Source organism: Eptatretus burgeri, chromosome 7 (genome assembly GCF_056783735.1).
Source record: "Eptatretus burgeri isolate ZD-2024b chromosome 7, Ebu_testis_v1, whole genome shotgun sequence".
NCBI classification, from domain to species: Eukaryota; Metazoa; Chordata; class Myxini; order Myxiniformes; family Myxinidae; genus Eptatretus; species Eptatretus burgeri.
Window position 1 is genome coordinate 111,759,036 of NC_140967.1, and position 21,908 is coordinate 111,780,943.

The window sequence follows — 21,908 nt, forward strand, 5'->3', positions numbered from 1 at the left end:
AGAAAGTCATCGGAATTTAGTTGGTTAAATACACATCGGTTGATGCTGTCTTGACCGGTAAAATGTTTTGAAAGCAAGAATTACAGACTAAAATATATCATTCCAGTCATCATAATTAACATGACAATTACACAGATAACAACAAGAAAAAGAGCAATCAAAGATTGTAGACCCTCGCTAGAACTTGTTTTGTGTGGTGCGTTGTGTGGTCTTTGTGTAGTTTTGTGTGGTGTATCTTGTGTGGCGTTTGTGTATTGTTGTGTGATGTAATTAATAAGAGACATAATTAGAACTGCCACTTTATAAATGCTGGCAGTGATGACTGGTTCAGCCATTTCAGAGAATATTTTTGAAGGTTTAAAAAAAGAAAAAGAAAACCATAAAGGTACCGAATCATGTCACCGATGACATCATCAAAAAAAAATTTGTGGACCATTTTATCCCGAGATTACCCTCAAACATTGTCATACTGATCGGATGTGGCATTCCACATATGCACTTATGACGTCAGAAGGAAAGCACCTATGATGTCATAAAAAATCACACATTCCTCATGAGGAGCACTTGCTATGTGCTAAGTTTCAATTTTTTCCCTGATGTGATTTCAGAGATACCGAGGTCCAAAGTTTTTTGCGTTTTTCCAATGTGGCTGCCACACCACGTGACCTATGACATCTTAATTGTCAAAAAACATTCCTCATCAGTAGTCGCACCAATGGTGAAAATTTCGTCTCAATCCGACAAACGGTTGCGGAGAAAAACACGAATGTTCTGTGCGGACAAACAGAAAAACAAATGGACTCAAATGCAATACCCTCTCCTTCGGCGAGGGTAAAAATGCTTTCATTATGTGATGGTTTTGTGATGAAGATACATATTACGTAATGAATATATAATGAAAATATTATCAATAGAATATCTGCAATGTTCTCAAGAAAAAAAAAGAAAGAAAGAAATAAAGAAATCTAAAATTGCTTCCGAAGTGGAAGCCTGGTGTTGGCGCAGTGGTTAGGGCAGCGGCTTGGGATCCAAAAGGTCCTGAGTTCAAGCCCCGTTGGGCCACTGAATTAATACACCAGGGGGTTGACTCAGCCTGTCATCCTTCTGAGGTCGGCGAAGTGAGTACCAGTGTACTGGGCCGGTGTATACCCCGGTTAAAATAGGTGTACCATATCCCTGTGTCGTAAGAGGCGACCAGGGTTGCGGCAGGAAGGGCATCCGGCGTAAAACATGTGCGAAATCACTATGCGGATCATAACGGATGATCCGCTGTGGCGACCCCTAACGGGAGCAGCCGAAAGAAGAAGAAGAAGAAAATTGCTTCATAAGTGGACAATCGTATTATTATTATTTTTGTTTGTTTGTTTGTATACAATGTCGAGGCTCGTATGAGAGCTAACACATATAAAGTACAACAAGGGGAGCAGTAGACAAGAGGGGTGGGAGAGGGAAGGACAAAACAGTGGGGAACAGAGACAGGAGGTCTGTGGAAGGGAGAGGGATGGGGCGGGGAACATGGGGTATACAAGATGGACATTACATGGACTTTCAGGAAGGAAAGCAGGGAATTTGAAGGAGGTGGGTTTGGGTTGGATTACCAGGGGACGAAAAGATCATGGTTTTGGATGGGGGTGGTGGTGGTGAACAGCTGTTTTGAAGAGCTGGAGGGAAGAATGGGATTGAAGAGAGAGTCGGAGTTTGTTCCATAGGCGGAAAAATGGAGGAATGAAAGAGTGACGGTGAGCAGTGATTCTTGATTTTGGTAGTTTTACCAGGAAGGGGGTTGCTGGCGGACCTTGAGCGCCCTGTGGAAACCCCCTGTTGGAGGGTTTGGGGTGGGGGCATATCTTGGACGGAGCAGGCGGGGGGGGCAAGGCTGGAGAGGAGACCATAGAAGACAGAAAGACCACTGACCTACCTGCGGTGAGAGACTCAAAGACTCAGCCTCATCGTGGGAGATAACAATGATCCTTAATGCCTTCATTTCCACAGCGTGAAGCCGAGAAAGGTGAGAGGCGGGAGCACCAGCCCAGAGGGGAGAGCAGTACTCCATCAGGCTTTGGGTTGAAAGCTTTGTATTTGGTCAGGAGTTCAGGTGGGCCGAGGAAGGACTTGCTTGACGGAGGATGCCCAGTCGGTGACTGGCTTTGGAGGCCAGCTTGGAAATGTGGCTTTCCCAGGAAATATCACAGCAGACCGTGAGACCAAGAAGCTTGAATGAAAGACTTCTTCAAGCGGATTGTTGAGAAAGTAGATGGGGATTTCCAGACGGTCCTTTCGGAGAGACATCATGAGATTTGAGATTTGTCAGGATTGAAAGTCATGTTCCACGTGTTGGACGAGTTTGTGATTTTATCCAGATCTGCAGAGAGAGAAAAGGCTGCTGTTTGCCGATCTGAGGGATGACACATGGTACGGCAGAGGTGGGGTCATCAGTAAAGAGATAAAGAGGGTTTTCCAGAGAGTTGAAGAGATCATTGATGAAAACCAGAAAAGAACAGGGCCCAGAACGCTACCTTGAGGAACTCCAACCTGGGCAGGAAGAGGGGAGGAGAGAATTCCATTTCGGGCCACACGTTGGCTGTGACAGGAGAGGAAGTCTGTGAGCCATGAGTAGAGATGGCCTTGGATACCAGAGGAAGAGAGTTTCGTGAGCAGGGCAGGGTTCCACACCATGTTGCAAGCACATGATATGTAAATGGAGATGGCTCTGATCTCATATCTGGCATTGAGGACCTCCATCCATTGTTGGGAAAACAGAAGCAGCATGTCCAAGGTAGAGTGACCTGTTCTGAATCCAAATTGATGTTCAGAAATCAACCCATTGGAGAAGAGGGAAGATTTAATGTCAGAAGCGATGATGGATTCCATGACCTTGCTGGTGATTGGGAGAAGGCTGATTGGTCTGTAGTTTACAGGGATTTTTTTTGCACCTTTTTATGCAGAGCACTGATGTCTGCTGATTTCCTAGAAGATGGTAGATGACCTTGAGCAAATGAGAGGGTGAGCAGAACAGATAGAGGGTGAGTAAGAGTAGCAGAGCATGTTTTTAGGACATGTGGACTGATGCCGTCTGAACCGGTTGCAGAATCCGTGTCGAGGTTTGACAGCAAAATCACCACCTTGTCAGGAGACAGAGTCCAGGAACAGCTGGGTGCCACTGGGTTAGTCGGGTGCAGAAAGCGATTGTTTTTGCTTCTAAATATTGCATCCCAAACCCGAGTTCAGGCATTCAACCTTTTCACATGCAGTGTCAGCTGTGTGGCCATTTAAAGTAAGGGAGGGGATCGTGGGGGAGCATACACCAGAAACAGACTTAACGAGACGCCATCAGGATTTGGAGGAGGAAGACAGGTTTGAGAGTTCAGACTTGAGATTAGAAAGATATTGTTTTCTGGCTCTCCTGAGGGTGGACACACTTGTTCGAAGCTTTGTGGAAGGAACTGAGATTGTCTTCAGTTGGATTAGCCTTCCATGAGGCGAAGGCAAGTTGTTTCAGGACAACAGCCTCACCACAAGCGTCGGTGTTCCATGGGTGGCAGGGAGGGTAGAACAACTGAAGATGAGATGGGATAAATCTGTGCATGAGAGAGAGCAAGTTTCTTTGAAAGAATGAGTGTCGGAGGAAGTAGAGATGGGAGACCACTCTTGTAGTTTGCCTTGATCACACTGTTCCAAAATCAGTTCTGTACCTACAAGATGGATTTAACTAGATTTGCCATGATTCTTTCGTTGCTTGTCCCTTCAGGTCAGGTATGGGACCATGTGCCAGAGCAGCGCGTTGCTGCGTCCACTTTCCGCCGTACTCCAGGGGCCTCCGTCTGGCTACCCCCCAGGCAGATGCCTGGAACTTCCCCATCTCCTTAAGATGTCGATCAACATGCTGCCACCATGAGGCACGTGGTCAGCCCATTGGCCTCCTCCACTCATGAGACTCCCTCGCTGAGAGAATCTGGTGAGCAGGATCACCGTCAGGAAAACGAGCCACATGTCCATACAGCCACAGCTGACGCTCAGGGACTATGCAGGTAACAAATCTCATTTTAGTCTCTCTCAGCAACCGCTCGTTGGACACAAAGTCCGAACAGCTCAAGCCAAGGATTCTCTGAAGAGACCTGGTACCAAAGGAATTAAGTCTCCGTCTCAGATCCTTTTTCAGAGTCCAAGTCTCACATCCAGAGAGCAAGACTGGAAGCACCAAGGACCTGAAGACTCGGACTTTCGTCCTCCTGCACAGGTACCGGCAGCACCACACCCCATTATCCATTGAATACATGACTCCCCAGGCCTGACGCAGACGAATATTGACCTCTGACTCACAGCCAGCAGAGACATGAATATCACTACCAAGGTAAGTGAATCTCTCCACGACCTCAACATCCTCACCACAAACAGACACAGACAGGACAGCAGCATCCAAGATGTCACCGAAAGCCTGGATCTTAGTTTTGACCCAGGAAACCCGTAATCCCAGCGGCTCTGACTCCTAATTCAGCACCTCAAGGGCCCCCAAAAGGATATCTAAAGTCTCCGCAAAGATGACTGCATCATCTGCGAAATCAAGGTCAGAGATCTTGACATTCCCAAACGATGCACCTCAGCTTGATCTCTCTGACATCCTCCTGAGAATCCAGTCCATGCAAGTGCTGAAAAGTGTTGGGGCCAGTACACACCCCTGACGATTTCCAGTAACAACTGGAAATAAGTCAGAGATGGCACCACTACATCTCACAGCACTCTCAGTACCAGTGGAGTTCAGACATCAGATCGATCAGTTTTGGTGACACCCCAAGAAGACCAAGAATCCTCCACAGGACTACCCAATTCACTGAATCAAACGCTTTACAGAGATCAACATAAGCTGCAAGCAGCCCCTTCCAAAACTCTCATCTGCGTTTGGTGAGGACCCGAAGAGCAAGGATACAGTCAATCGTTGACCTCTTTGGTGTAAAGCCTGACTGCTCTGGATGCTGGTGCTCAAGCAGATGGTGGCGAACCCTACCAAGAATTATCCGAGCAAAGACCTTGCCCGGCACTGAGAGCAGCGTCACCCGTCGGTAGTTGTTTGCTGTCTTGGCGATCACCCTTCCCTTTCCAGAGAGGGACAACAAGTCCCCTCTTCCAATCAGTTGGGATGATGCCTGTGTTCTAGGCAGAGCACAAAACTGCATGCAACGACACGAGTGAAGCATTTCCACCAGCCTTGAGAAGTTCAGCATGGATGCCACAGATCGCTGGAGCTTTACCCCGTTTCAACTGGTTCACCGCAGCCCATGTTTCCACAAGCGAAGGTGGATCACAGTTGATTGGAGGGTCACCAACAGTTATTGTAACACCCCTGACGTCCAACTCGACAGCTGGTGGATCAGCCTGGTACAACTGCTCAAAGTAACCGGCCCAGCGGGCCTTCACTGCGGACTCCGCTGACAAGAGCCAACCACCCTCTGCTCTCACTGCAGTACACCAAGGGATGGGCTTGGATGAATGCAATGCGCGAATTCCCCTGTAAGCAGGACGAGAATCACTTGACCACAGGTGATGCTCTACCTCCTCACAGATTCCTCGTACATAGGCCTCCTTGTCCACCCTTAGCGCACTTACAGTTTTACGCCTCAGCTCCCTGAACAGCTCACATCTGCCATTCAGCCTGGCCCTGCGACTCTGGTGAATGGTATCCAGTGTCCCTTGAGAGACAAAATTCTTCTTTGCCCTCTGTGAGTTCCAAGACATCCACCGGTAACATCAAGTACAGTGGTCTTGAAGGCACTCCACAGCTCTTCAGGATCTCCAAAACCATCCAGACCCCCCAAATCTCCACTCAGCTTGTTCACAAACTCCTCAGCTACCCTCTCATCCTTGAGCTTGCCAACATCCAGCCGAGGCTAGGATGGTACCATTCTCCTGGATTTAAGGTGAAACTTAGCTGCTACAACAAGCCTGTGGTCAGTATTGAGGAACTGAGCACTCCGCTAGACCCTGCAGTTCTGGATAATCCTCCATTGACCATCAACGAGGGCATGGTCAATCTCCTTTGCCACCCCACCAGCATTGGAATTCCAAGTCCAGCGATGAGTTGTAGGTGCTGAAACCATGAACCGGCCACCCTAAGTCCATGACTTCTTGCAAAGTCAAGGAATTGAGTGCTATTCATGTTTACAGTTCCTGACCCATGGAGACAACACACGTCTCATAACCATCCCTATCAGTTCCAGTCGATGCATTGAAATCCCCCAACGACTGGAAGTGTATCTCGTCTGGGGCACTGATCAACCACAGACTCGAGCGTATCATAGAATGCATCCTTCGTGGTGAGATCACTCGCCTCAGTCGGGGCATAAACAGAGACCAGGGAAATGACACCGAAGGAGTGATGAATCCTTTGTCTCATAATATGCTCCTTGATCGATGTTACCTCAATTATCATTGGAATCAGCTTATTGGACACAGCTACAGCAACTCCTTGGGCATGGTAATCATCAGAGTGACCAGACCGATAGGTGTTACCACCCGCCATGATCTCGCCGCAATCCGGTCTCCGAACCTCAGAGAGTGCTACAATACCGATGTCCAAACGCTTGAGCTCAGATGATAACAAAGACAGGTGATCATCCTCTCTTAGGGATAGGACATTCCAGGCACCCACCCGAAGAGACTGCCTCAGGTTAACCCCAAGGAGACCGCCATCTGGTGGACGACACATCAGCACCACTCCGACACACTCTCCCGCAATCTGACCCGAGAATGTTACCCCATAGTTTCCCTCCTATCATCAAAGATTGGGGGTTCCGAAGGCTTTGCCCCAATCCCGTCATCTGGTGAGCTGCCCTGCGAAGGGAAGCTGCACAGCAGGTACTCCCACGGAGTGGGTTTTCAGATTTCTTTGCATTTTTGTGTTTTGCGGAATGAAGGGTTTTACGGCGGCCAGAGTGCAAATCCTGCCACCAACCTCCTCATAAGAAGTAACCCAACTGCAGGAGGACATCCACAGACACAGTTGGGCACTAGATATGGATGGCCGTTGTCTCACAAGGAGCTCCTCCACCCTTTGACAGATTTTGTTTTTAATCTTTCTGGGTGTCCATATCCAAACACCCTCCTCACCAAAAAAACCTGGTGGGGGAGATGGTTTCGTCGCTGACAACCCGACCATGGAACAGGTTAGTGCAGGTTTACATGATACCTGCAGCAAGTCACAGATCTCATGTGGCCTGACCTGACAGAGCCTCCCAACTTCAAGTCCGCATCCCTCCCCGAACTCCAAGTCCACATCCCTCCCCCCTTCCCAACTCCAATTCCACACTCTCCCAACTTCAAGTCTGCATCCCTCCACTGTTTATATATGATCCCCCTGCTCTTCTTATCAAAAAAAGTTTCCAAAAGCTGCACAAGGTAAGCCATGTGCTGTTTCAAACTCGACCTGGGATCCTCTGCAGTGCAGACATTCACGAATAGTACATACTAGAGAATCCAATGCTGCACTTCCTCATCAGCTGCCAGACCAATTTCATCACTTATTGGTGAGTCATTTGCATTGACAGGAAACCTGCACCCCCGAGGCTCCCAAAGATGTGGAATGTACAAATGCGATTGCAGTCATCATATCAATATCAAGACCCAATCACGACTCTCACCCATAATTGTGGAGACAACCAATCAGCTCTCACCGAATCAATTATCCCCACATGTCTTTAGATAATAATAATTGATCTCCCAGCTCTTCTCATCAAATAAAGCTGCACAGGGTAAGCCCTTTAATGTTTCAAACCTTACCTGCTTTCCTCTGCAGTTCCTCTTTAGGTTTCATTTGTGCTTGGTCATCTTCCATCTGTTTGGAAATCTGCCATCACTGCACTACATAAAAAGGTGCAAAAATTGATCCCTTTAACTACAGACCTATCAGCTTACTTCCAATCATCAGCAAAGTCATGGCATCCATTATTGTAGTTAGTATAAAATCCTTCCTTTTTTCTAACAATCTCATCGTAGATCATCATTTTGGATTCAGACCAGGTCACTCCACCTCGGACATGCTGCTTCCACTTACCCAACAATGGACAGAGGCCTTCATTGTCAGAAATGAGATCAGGGCCGTCTCTCTGGACATATCTCATGTTTTTGATACAGTCTGACATCCTGCTTTACTCTCTAAACTGTCTGCCTTTGGCATCCAAGGCCAACTCCACACATGGTGCACTGACTTCCTACACTCTCATTGCCAACATGTGGCACTCAACAGAATCCTTTCATCTCCTCGGTGATCGCTCTATCTTCTATCGCCTCCTTTCTGGTCTTTCACCCTCTGCTCATTCCATGCTTTGTTCCCTCCAGGTTTCTGCAGTGCTCACACAGTCTACCATCAACCCCCTTCTGGAGAAACTACTGAAATCCAGGACCACTGCTCACCTCCACTTATTTGTTCCTCCTTTTCCCACCTGTGGAACAAACTTTCACATCGTCTTCAATCTTATTCTTCCCTCCAGGTCTTCAAGACAGCGAGCTGTTAACCACCATCGATCATCCCCAATCTAAAAGCATGATTTTTTTACCCTCTTTAACACTACCCTACCCAAATCCCTCCTAATTTTCCAGTTTTTCCTCCTTGGAGTTTCCTTCTCCATGTATGCGTGTTTTGTGCCATGTTTTTATCTGTTACATCCTGATCTGTTCACTGCACTCGCTCTTCCACGAGCCTCGACTATGCATACAAAAACAAACAAACTGCAATTATTGCATTCAAAATCTAAAACGTTGTACAATTAATGATAATACAAATTCAAACAAAAGGAACGGTTAGAATTGATGTTTTTTTTTTAAATCAAAGAACTGATGAAAATCCTCAATGATACTGGCGTGCTGAAATAAAAAAAAAATGACAAAACCTATATGTTGAAGAAATATTGATTGAGAGAGACAAGTGGTGGATCTGTACCATTTCCAATTCCTTTATTGGCGAGTTTAAGTGCGACTGGAGCTTTCAACAGCCATTAAAAAAAACACCAATGAAAGGAAAGAACAAGAACAGCCTCAAAAATCGTTGGAAAGAAGACAAAGAGGTTGAGAAACATGTCATTTGAAGTGGTATGGAAGTAATGAATTATTGGTGTAAAATTAACGAGGAGTAGTGATGAATTATTGGTGTAAAATTAACGAGAAGTAGTGATGAATTATTGGTGTAAAATTAACGAGTAGTGATGAATTATTGGTGTCAAATTAACGAGAAGAAGTGATGAATTATTGGTGTAAAATTAATGGGAAGAAGTAATGAATTTTTGGTGTAAAATTAACGAGAAGAAGGAATGAATTATTGGTGTAAAATTAACGAGAAGAAGTCATGAATTTCTGGTTTAAAATTAACGGGAAGAAGTGATGAATTATTGGTGTAAAATTAACGAGAAGTAGTGATGAATTATTGGTTTAAAATTAACGAGAAGAAGTGATTTTAATTGGTGTAAAATTAACGAGAAGTAGTGATGAATTATTGGTGTAAAATTAACGAGAAGTTGTGTTGAATTATTGGTTTAAAATTAATGGGAATTAGTGATGAATTATTGGTGTAAAATTAACGAGAAGTAGTGTTGAATTATTGGTGTAAAATTAATGAGAAGTAGTGATGAATTATTGATGTAAAATTAACCAGAAGAAGTCATGAATTATTGATGTAAAATTAACCAGAAGAAGTGATGAATTATTGGTGTAAAATTAACCAGAAGAAGTGATGAATTATTGGTGTAAAATTAACGAGAAGAAGTAATGAATTATTGGTGTAAATTTAACCAGAAGTGATGAATTATTGGTGTAAAATGAACGAGAAGAAGTGATGAATTACACTGAACAACAAATTTCAAAAATTTTTTTTTACTGGAGATGTGTAAAGTGATTAAGACTAATTTGGGTACGCTGATTTCAAAAATCATAACCGTTTTGCTGTATCACGTCAGGATTTTCAGGAACAGAAATATTCCCATTGCCTAGAAGTCAGGATTTCAATGAAATTTACGTATGTCTTTAACATGTCTATTTCGTACAATTGTTGTTAACTTGTGTTATATTTCTTTCTTTCAGATAAAGATGAGTCGGCGTTCCTGTACCAATCATCCTGACAACTTCTGTTATGTCTGTGGTCGGTATACCAAAAAAGATCAACAGCGAAGTATATCTACAGCAGTGAAAATGAAGGCCGCCTACTTTCACTACTTCGGGTGTAAGGTGGGGGACCAAGAACAGAGCTGGGCACCACACATCTGCTGCACAAGCTGTCACACAACCTTGACTCAGTGGTTGGTGGGCAAGCGCGCGAGCATGCCATTTGCGGTGCCCATGATATGGCGTGAGCCGCAGAATCATCATGATGATTGTTATTTCTGCTGCACAAGCATCGCCGGCTTCAACAAGAAGAATAAAGGTCACATCAAGTACGCTGACTGCGTCTCTGCTCGTAAACCTGTGCCTCATGATGACGAGAACCCCGTTCCAACACCTCCAGCTGATCAGAACATAGCTGTAAGCAGTGGTGAAGAGGATGGTGATGATGAACCTTTTGAACCCGAAACTCAAGAATCACACCTTCTGAACCAGGGAGACTTAAATGATCTTGTAAGAGATCTCTCGCTGTCAAAGGCGAAGGCAGAGCTGCTTGGATCAAGGCTGCAGCAGTGGAATCTACTTGAACCTAACACCAAGATATCCTTGTTCAGAGCACTTCACAGAGACATGGCTGAGTTCTTTGAGATGGAAGACACGATGACATTCTGCAGTGACATCAACGGTCTGTTGAAAGAACTTGGGTGTGATCACGATCCTGCAGACTGGCGCCTCTTCATCGACTCGGGGAAGAACAGCTTGAAGGCTGTTTTGCTCCACAATGGCAACGAGAAACCATCAGTCCCACTGGCTCACGCGTTCGGCATGACAGAGACCTATGAGACTATGCGGCAGCTGCTTGATTCCATCAAGTACAATGACTTCAACTGGCACATCTGCGGAGACTTGAAAGTGGTGGCGCTGTTGTTAGGGCTGCAGTCAGGCTACACGAAATACATGTGCTTCCTTTGTCTCTGGGATAGCAGAGACGACAAGAATCACTGGACGAAGAAAGATTGGGAAGAGCGAAAAGAGCATGTACCTGGTCGACACAACGTGAAGCATGTCGCCCTTGTCGACCCAGCCAAGGTTTACCTTCCACCACTCCACATAAAGCTCGGCTTGATGAAAAGTTTTGTACGGGCAATGGATCTGAATGGGCGTGGGTTTTTATACCTCAAGGAAAAGTTTGGCAACACCTTGTCGGAGGCCAAGATCAAGGCTGGTGTCTTTGTTGGACCGCAAATCCGACAGATTATGAAGGACGAAACTTTTCCGACAACTCTAAACCCCAAAGAGCTGGCAGCGTGGAGGAGCTTCAAAGCTGTGATGGACAACTTCTTGGGGAACGAGCGCGCGGACAACTATGAAGAAATAGTGCAGCAGCTGCTGGAGTCCTTCAGGAAACTTGGCTCCAGGATGTCCCTGAAAATCCATTTCCTACACCAGCACCTGAACTTCTTCCCTGACAACTTGGGAGCAGTCTCGGACGAGCACGGCGAGCGATTCCACCAAGAGATTTCACTCATGGAGACGCGTTACCAAGGGCGGCACAACCCGAACATGATGGGCGATTTCTGCTGGTTCCTGCATCGTGAAACTGACACAGAGCAGCACAAACGCAAAGCCAAATGCCTAAAGCATTTTTAATTACATTCTAGTGGAGTTTTTCTGTAATTTCTATAATTTTGAAGCATTCATGATGAAATAAATGAATAAATGAATTTTTGTAAATTTCATTGAAATCCTGACTTGTAGGCAATGGGAATATTTCTGTTACTGAAAATCCTGACGTGATACAGCAAAACGGTTATGATTTTTGAAATCAGCGTACCCAAATTAGTCTAAATCACTTTACACATCTCCAGTAAAACTTTTTTGTTGTTCAGTGTTATTGATGTAAAATTAACCAGAAGAAGTGATGAATTATTGATGTAAAATTAACCAGAAGAAGTAATGAATTATTATTGTAAAATTAACCAGAAGAAGTGATGAATTATATGTTTCTCTGAAGTAAATGATTCTGATTCAATTGTTTTAATAATTTGGAAAGAATACAACATCAAATATCCAACTTTTAAAATATTGTACAAAATTTGATTTTAAAAATGGAGTTATTTGAGTGAGAGATGATTTCAATAAGATGTCAAAGAACACAAAGAATATTATTATTTATTTAAAAGATAATCGGAACGGTTCTCATTGGGTTTGTATTCATAATGGTCAAGAGAAATATTATTCTGGAAGTTATGGTTTTCCACCACCTGATGAAGTAATGAAATTCTTTGAAAATGGTGTTTATCAACCATTCGAGGTCCAAGACTTCAATTCCAAATGTTGTGGGCAGTTTTTTTTTGTGCACATGGTCAAGGCTCATGGAAGAGCTGGAATACAGAACGGATCAAGATGTAACAGTAAGAGAAGGGGGGAATGCCAACAGCATGGTGGAGGGAGAAATAGATGGAGACGGATAAACAAAGGATGCGGGTAAGTCGAGGGGTAGGGAAGAATGCAAGGCGCAGACAAGGTGGATACAGAAGCAAAATGTTGGCAGGGGTGAGGGTGGTTTAATGGGTGTAGAAAAGATCATGGTTTTGGATAGGGGTTGATTTGAAATGGTGATGAACAGCTGTCTTTAAGACCTGGAGGGAATAATGAGATTGAAGAGAATGTGGAAGTTGGTTCTTCAGGAAGGAAAAAAGAGAAACAAATTAGTGGAGGTGGGCTGTGATCCTGGATTTCGGCAGTTTCACAACGATGGGCGGCTGGTGGAACACATGCGTGCTGCAGACACCTGACGGGGACAAAGCACAGAAAGAGCAGAAGATGCAAGATTAGAAAGGAGGTCGTAGAAGACAGAGAGACCAGCGACTTGTCGGTGATGGCGAATTAATACACCCACCGACTCAGCTTCATCGCGGTCGATTCCAATGATCTTGAAGGTCTTGTTTTCCACGGCATCAAGGTGTGAGGCATGTGAGCCAGCCCAGAGGGGAGAGCAGAACTTCATTAAGCTGTGGCTGAAGGTCTTGCAGCTGGATAGGGGTTCCAGGTTGCCATCGAATGACTTTGTACAATGGAGGATGCCCAGACGGCAACTGGCTTTGGAGGCCAACTTTGAAATGTGGTTTGCCCAAGAAAGATATTGGCTGAGAGTGAGGAGTTTGAATGACTGAATTTCCTTAAGAGGATTGTTTAAAAAGTCGATGCAGGGATTTACCAGATGATCCTTTCAGTGAGAGATATGAGGCCCCGCAAGGAAGAGTGATGTAAGCGACATTTTTTAATGATGTAATGATGATAGGCTCGGATGATAGGGGAAGGGTTAAAATAGTGCTATATGGCATTAACTCCAAAATGGCCGATGTGTCCCTTACATCACTCCTCCTCGCGCCGCCTAACATTGAGAGTGTGAGATTTGTCAGGATTTAAGGACATACATATTTGAAGTGTTTGGCCAGCTTGTAATGATTTTGAGGTCTGAAGAAAGGGAAGAGGCTGCAGCTTGCTTGGCTGAAGGATGAAGGATGTCACAACAGATGGTATAGTCATCTGCAAACAGATAAAGAGGATTTTTCAGAGAGCCAGAGCTCATTGATGAAGATCAGGAGTAAGATTGGGCCTATAACACAGCCTTGGGGGCACTCCAGACTTGACGGGGAGAGGAGATGAAAGGATTCCGTTGAGCTCTACACGTTGGCGATGGGGTGGAGGAAGTCAGTCTGCCATGTGTGGAGTTGGCCTTGGATGCTATAGGCAGAGGGTTTGGAGAGTACGACAAGATGCCAGACTGTATCAAAAGCACGAGATATGTCCAGAGGGACGGTCTGATCTCATATCCAACAATGAGAGCCTCCTTCCATTGTTGGGTTAGTATAAGCATCATGTCCATGGTAGTTGACCTGATCTGAATCCAAATTGATGATCTGAGGTGAGGTTGTTGAAGAAAAGGAAGGATTTTATATTAACTACGATGATGGATTCCATGACTTTGCTGATGATTGGAAGTAAGCTGATCGGTCTGTAGTTTTACGGATCAATTTTTGCACCTTTTAATGTAGTGCAGTGATGTTGGTTGATTTCCATGCAGATGGAAGATGATGTAGGGAAAGTGACAGGGTGAAAATGGCAGAGAGAGAGAGGATGTGCAATTGCAGCAGGGAATGGTTTTAGGACATGTGAGCTGATGCTGTCTGGTCCAGTAGTGGAGTTGAAAGAACCTTCTCCACCTTCTCAGGTGCAAAAGACAAGCAGTCCAGGAGCGACTGAGAGTGAGGGGTTTGGGACACCAGATTTGGAAGCAAACGCAGAGTTGAGGCATTCGGCCTTCTCACGAGCATAGTCGGCTGTGGTGCCATTTGAAATGAGGGAAGGGGTGGAAGGTTTATCATTGTTTTTTTTTAATCAATGCTCTCTTGTCTGTCAAACTACCTTGTAACCTCCCACTTCGATTCTATGCTTGTCTGGTCCGACGTTGCGCTCTTTTAATGTTGGGCTCTGTCTTAAACTCTTGTACCCTTCCCTGTCACTCACTCAACCTCTTCATGTTTGTGTTTCTCTCTCTGCTGTCCTCTTCCTTATTCCCACCTTCTTCATCTCCTTTTTGTTGATCTTTCTACTCCAATTTGCATCAACTTTCTTTCTTCAAAAATGCAAGCAACACACCATTCACTGATTAATGGTAAAGTAATTTAGTAATTATCTCTTGGTCCAATTTCCATTTTCAACAATATTGGTGGTGGTAGTCGACAGAAAACAAAAGTGAATGTGGTTTTAAAAAATGAATTTCGTGTTTGTATTGTGGAATAATTTTGTTAAGTCAGAGGTAATCCATTATGATTTACCAGTTTCAACAGTTTAGTTTCTAAATCTCTGTGATAGTTTTGCAAGAATTGGTTTCAAGGTGGGACTTCAAAAACTTATTTCTGTGAATAAAACTTTGTCATTGGCTTTGTGCAATGAGGCCACTGAAATAATGACACAGAAAAGTGGTGGAATTTCGCTGCCTCTTTGGAATTTGAAAACCTCATCAGATAAACATGATTTGCTTATTCGGTTATTGTCGTCCCACAAAACCAAATAATTTTTTTGAATCTTTTTATTTTGGCCCGTCATCAACACCCTTTCGTCCACCACAGAAAGCCTTGGTGCTGGGTTCGACGGATAGTGTGTGCAGCGGACAACAATCAGGGTCATGGCGAGAGCGTCGTTCAACGTCTTGGGGTGGGAGGCCAGTTTGGGTGGACCGAGCGGTGGCCAGCAAGGTGAAAGTGCCACACACCTTTGTGGTGCATTCTTACAAGAAGCCGACCGTTTGCCAGTTCTGCAAGCGTCTACTCAAGGGGCTCTTCCGGCAGGGTGTACAGTGCAAGGGTAGGTGCTTTTTAAAATTATTATTATTTAAATATTTTATTTTTTTCTTGCATGCATGTGACATTTGATTCCAACAATGAAAATCTAGGAAAAAAGAAATAACCCTCTTTGCCACACTGCATCTGAATAGTGTGTGGTCAAGACGAGCTGGGAGAGTTTTCGCAACTCCTATGCACCAGACTTTCGTCAATTGGATTGTTGCAATGTGTTGACTGCGTCAAATATCAAGTTTATCAAATGCATTGATAATGTTGATTTTGTAAGTACGTAAAGATATCGGTATTTGTTTGCTGCAACTTCCCACCAGAACGTGCATCCTTACCTCCGCCACCGAAGGTGGACAGGTGTTGTGTTTTTGATATTGTTGCGGGCCGGGGACCGGTGGCGAGAACGACCGCGAGGTGGGGGAAGTTTCGTCTTCTCCCACCAGACTCCCGGAATTGTAGGCCGTCGCTCACGGATAACTCCGTGAGGCGGCGGGTCGCTTAACCGACCGTGGACGCCAATACCTCCACCGCATAGCGTAGGGTCTTTTTGTCTAGAACCAATTTACCTAATTAACCACACGGTGTCGTCTACCGTGGAACCACGCCCTCGGCACGTCTTGCTCGAACCGGGTTACTCTACCGACTGCGGTAGAGTTCCAACTACCGACTACCAACTCCGGTTCGGGTGCAGTCGAGCGGAACTGCCAAAGCCTAGGATGGTCAGATTATCGGGAACAAAGACCTGGCTAAAACTCAGATCCGAACTATGCTGGACCAATGAAGGAAAAGACGAAAACGAACTGGGAACATTTGTACAGTAATTTATTTATAATAAACGAGGAAATTTATGTGGCACAGAAACAGGTTTATTGGGGTGTTATGCAGGGGAAAGAAAGAAGATGTAGTGCGACAATTTAGACCAACTTACAAAGCAGACACAGAGCAGATTTACGTGGGAATTATACAGGCAAGATTTACAATGATCGAAAACACTTATTCAGTTTCCAATTATTATACTGGTGCCACACACTCAGACACATATTCAGACAAAATAAACCCAGTTGAAGGCAAAGGACTTTTGCAGCCAGCCAGGGAGGGAGGCAGGCTGAGGTCGCAGTTCTTTCGACCTGAGTCTCGGGGAAAGGAATGCTCCGTGGTGCGGCACCTGCCAACGGTCGTGCAGTCAGGTCCACAGCCACCCGTGTGGAGTTCGGGTCCGTGGAGGAGTTTGACTGGGCTGGGATCAGTAGTCGGGGCGAGACGTGAGCGGAGCCGAGCAGCAGGAACCCCTTCGTTTTCCAACCAAGTCCAGCCTCCAAGCACAGAACGAACGACCCCCAAAGAACTCAAGACTGAGGATGATGTCGTGGTTTATAGACCTCCCTCAGCGGGGTGGGGCCTTGGTCAAAACTGACGTCACTGTCCGCCCTGATTGTACGGGGCTCCCATGGGTCCGCCCTTTCTGGGCGGGGCCTCGGCCAGGCACCGGCGAGGCCCACCCACTCCACGCGTGTGGACTTGTCAAGAAAGAGTTGGAGCGTTTGTCAAAGCCGAATAGGAACTGCGACAGCGAAGATTCTGTCGGAAAAACGAGCCTCCAGAGACAACAGGTGGACCATGGTACGTTGTTGCCAGCGAACCGAAGGCTGCAAGCGCTAGGGTACCGTAGATCGCAATGGAGGATGGGATATAAAGATTTATTACCCTCACTAAAAAAACATCGCAATGCACCCTTTCTATTTCCCACTACACACAAGGAGAGGTTCTGTCTACACATATACTTTACTTAACGGCATAACTGACTTGGGACACCTGTATGTTGTATGCGAACGGTTCCTAGAACCGTAACAATGTTTTCAACGTGTTAGGGGTACTGATCTGGTTTGTTGCTTCTCTGAAACAACCATGCAAGTAGCTAAATCTATATTGTTTGATACTGTGGGTCTCGGTTTATTATGGAGAATTGTTGTCAAACACCTTAATCTTTCAATGATGCCATACCATGTCATCCATCTATTGGCCACTAAACATCAGCTCTAACTGTAGCCTTCATTCCTTCTCTACAAAATGCCATTCGTATGCCGTACTTGTCACCTGCATTAAGCTATCAGTGTTTATTTTAAACCACATTGGCAAGAAGCACCATGAGGCAGGATGGATCACAGGGATTCCACGATGGATCTCAGGGATTCCAGGATGGATCACAAGGGAAGCGGGATGGACGGCGGAATGGACCGCGAGGACGGCGGGATGCATTTCAAGTATCGAGTTGACAGGAAGCATCAAGGGAATGGCATTACGCATCTTTAAAACTTCGACTAATCCAAAAATAGTGTCATTGAAGAGAGAACTGAACTTCCCATTGTTGTGGTGCATCTGGAGGAATTTGCCCCTGGGTGTCAGGTTCCAGAGGGGAGGGGGGAAATTCACAACCAGTTTAAGAAGTTCACCCAGAATTTTGCTATTCTCATAAAAATTATGGATCATTAAGATGTTTATGTCATGCGTGATAATGTGACATCAAATATGGGTATACAGCAGAAATATCATGCCGCAGGGAAATCCCGTTTTATTGTGTTAGATTTATTAAAATAAAATACTAGCGATGTCTTTTATTTTTACTGCCGGACAAGCTCTTTCCTCGAATAATTCTTGATCGGGTTCGCCACCATCTACTTGAACACCAGCATCCAGAACACTCAGGCTTTTTTCACATATCCTTGCTCTTCGGGTCCTCACCGAACACAGACAAGAGTTTTGGCAGGGGCTGCTTGCAGCCTATGTTGAGCTCTGCCAAGTATTTGATTCAGTGACTCAGGATGCACTTTGTATGATTCTTGGTCTTCGTGGGGTGCCACCAAAACTGATCAATCTGATGTCTGAACTAAACTCTGGTACTGAGAGTGCTGTAAGATGTGGTGGTATCATTTCTGCCAGTTATTACTGGAGTTCGTCGGGGTAGTTGCTGACCCCCACACTTTTCAGTGCTTGCAGGGACTGGATTTTGTGGAGGATGTCGTAGAGATCAAGCTGTGGAGCTGGGAACATCAAGATCTCTGATCTTGGTTTCGCATATGATGTAGTCCTCTTTGCGGAGACTGGAGATATTTTTGGGGGTCCTCGAGGTGCTGAATGAGGAGTGGAGCCACTGGGATTACGGGTTTCCTAGATCAAAACTAAGATCCAGGCTTTCAGTCACATCATGGATGCAGCTATCCAGTCTGTACCTGTTTGTGGAGAGGATGTTTATTATTTATGTTTGTATACATCGTCAAGGCTCGTATGAGAGCGAACACACAACGCACAGCAAGGGGGGGGGGGGGGTGAGACAAGAGGGTGGGTGAGGGAAGGACAAAACAGTGGGGAACAGAGACATTACATTACGAGATTACGAGAGACTCAAATGAGATTTGTTACCTGCATAGTCCGTGAGCGTCAGCTGCAGCTGTATGGACATATGGCTTGTTTTCCTGATGCTGATCCTGCTCACCAGATTCTCTCAGGGAGGGAGCCTCGTGAATGGAGGAGGCCAATGGGCCAACCACGTTCCTCGTGGTTGCAGCAGGTTGATCAGCATCTCAAGGACATGTGGATGGGCCAGGCATCTGCCTGGAGGATGGCCAGATGGAGGCCCCTGGAGTACCGGTGGAAAGTGGATGCAGCGACACGCTGCTCTGGTACATGCTGCTCTACCTGACCTGACCTGATCAGAGAAACATGATGAACTGGAGGGGCACTCGGAAGAGCGCAAACCTCCACAACCAATACCTGATCCACGACAACATATCGGGCCCAATACATTTTTGAACTATCATGCTACACAGTACGATATCGTTTGTGGCCCAATCTCTCAATGGTGAAGAATCACTTTAAAAATTTAATAATTATCGTATCCAGATCCGGATTCGGATCTTCACCAAAATGCAATCAATTCGTTCTTGCGACACACCCAACCTGTCCACCAAGTTTTCTCCGAATCCGTCCACTATTTTTTGAGATATCATGCTACCTATCGTTTTTCACCCTTTCTCTCAATGAAAAATTACTTTAAAAATTCTAGTAGTTGGATCTGGATCCGGATCTTCACCAAAATAGAATCAATTCTTCCTTGTCACACACCCAACCTGTCCACCGGGTGTGTAGCATTGGGATTCTCATGTGTGTGCTATTTGTGAATGTCTCCATAGCTGTGGAGGAACTCTTGGAAGGATTTGATGCAGCATAGCACTTATCTTGCGTAGGCCTTCTTGGTTGCTTTAAGCAGCAGCTTCAGCTGTAGGAGCATGGGAGGTGTTGTATATATATGTATATATATGTATATATATATATATACATATATATATATATATATATATATATATATATATATATATATATATATACATATATATATGTACACACAGACACATACATATATGCTAACGTTCACCCTTATTAGGGCATCATCAGGGGGAAACCCAGCAAGTTGTGATTGTGATTGAAACTTTGATTGATACACTTATGATTGAAACCGGTCGGTGACTGCATTTTCATTCACTTGCGATGTAAATCATTGTGAATTTTCATTCACAATAATTTACCATCATTGTAATTAGTGCTGCGAGAAGTTCTTCCGGGAACCACAGACGAAACCCTGTGCCGTGGCGGTGACGTCAAGTCATTCGGCGCAGGTCAGAGAACATCTTTATATCAATATTGCGTCCGACCACATTCAATAATGACTGCAGGTTGTGCATGTTGAAGTGAGAGATAATGTTTGCGTGTGGCAGGCAGTGCTCATCGCCCCCGGGACTGTGCAATAAGTGATGTATGAGATGTGTTTCCGGCGCTCTCATCACTCACAGTTTGGAGTCGCACGTTGATTGATATACATGATGCATTCATTCTAATCTTAACATTTTGCCTCTGCAGATTGCAAGTTTAACTGCCACAAGCGTTGTGCATCCAAAGTTCCCAAGGATTGTCTCGGAGATGAAGCCATTGCTGGAGGTGAGGCTCATGCCTGGTTTCCAATGACGGGTGTCTTTGCACGTTTGTGTTTCTTTCCCCTTGTCTGACAAGCTCTACATGCCAGTTTTATGTTTCCTGTATTTTACAAATTTTCTGTACTTCTGACTGATCACAATGTGCTGTTTATTATCATTCTGTTTCTTTGATCAACAATTGCAAAAATCACCAAAACCTTTCGAGTCGATTCCTTTTAGCTTTTGTTTTCGCTATTTGATCCTTATTATTTTATCTTTATTGTCATCATAACCAAAATAATGATTGCAACACCATCACCACCACTGCAAACAGATGATCACTGCTGGAGTTATTTATAACAGCATTTATTATTTATAGTTAACTCACTGAAATACTCGGCGTCGCCCAGGGAAATTCAACGCAATATATTTGGAAATATTGCCTGGATGACAAATTCGGGAATGTTGGCCTTATGGTTCTGTATGAATTCCCAATCTTGGGCATTGCAAAATACGCTTGGACTTGTATCGAAATGCTTCAACTTGGAAGGATGCCCAACATGCTGCCCTGGAGGCTGCTTGTCTTGCACGTTGATCCTCAACCCAAGCTGGCGTCTGCTGTGTCGTCTCAGCTGACCTGGAGGCTGCTTGTCTTGTGCATTGATCCTCAACCCAAGCCGATGTCTGCTGTGTCGTCTCAGCTGACCTGGAGGCTGCTTGTCTTGTGCATTGATCCTCAACCCAAGCCGACGTCTGCTGTGTAGTCTCAGCTGACCTGGAGGCTGCTTGTCTTGTGCGTTGATCCTCAAGCTGAGCCTGTGTCTGTTGTTGAGTCTCGAGTGACTTGTAGATTGCCATTCTCTTTACATCCAATTTGTTTCTGCCCATCGGTGGTCTTTTTGGTGGCATGTGGCAGTATTTATAATGCCAGTAAGGTAGGTTAAGATATTTCTTCACAGAAATGTTCCTTTGGGAGTTCCAGAAATGCTCCGGTGGACCTCTTGCCGTGCCAATCTTTGTGACACTTTGGATAAGGTAAAAGAGCAACAGACAGATTGTGCAGAGATGGGGAGGATTAGAGGTAGGGGAAAAATATACCAAGGGAATACACAGTTTTCGTTATTAGCTTGTATACATAATATGACCTCAATATATGATCTTCACAATACATATTACTCGTTCACGACAGTGTGTAAGCACCCTACTTGCTCGAGCCCCGAACAAGGAAGTGTTATAATATACTTGTGTAAAGCAATCGTTTTAATAACAGGCACGTGTATAAAGATATGATTGTTAAACTTGTGTTGTTGACAACAAATCACTCACTAAAACCTCAACATCGATCTTCACTATACATATTACTCAATCGCTCCCAGGGAAAAAAAACGTCGGCACAATACATAGGCACAAAATATCAGCGCAATACCAGACCGAGGCCAAAAGACCAATTGTCTCGTTTTTTTATCGAAACATATCCCTTGAACTTCCTCTGTATGAAAGAGGA

General features: G+C 44.9%; 1 protein-coding gene across 1 annotated transcript in view; it reads left to right on the top strand.

Moving 5' to 3' along the window:
- Positions 1 to 21,908, top strand: part of LOC147024102 (serine/threonine-protein kinase D1-like) — a 163,102-nt gene that overhangs the window by 64,757 nt on the left and 76,437 nt on the right. The window contains exons 6-8 of the mRNA XM_085890367.1: positions 10,063 to 11,718; positions 15,219 to 15,453; positions 20,352 to 20,429. Of these exons, the coding sequence (XP_085746493.1) occupies positions 10,063 to 11,718; positions 15,219 to 15,453; positions 20,352 to 20,429 (1,969 nt within the window). The remainder of the gene's footprint in view (positions 1 to 10,062; positions 11,719 to 15,218; positions 15,454 to 20,351; positions 20,430 to 21,908) is intronic.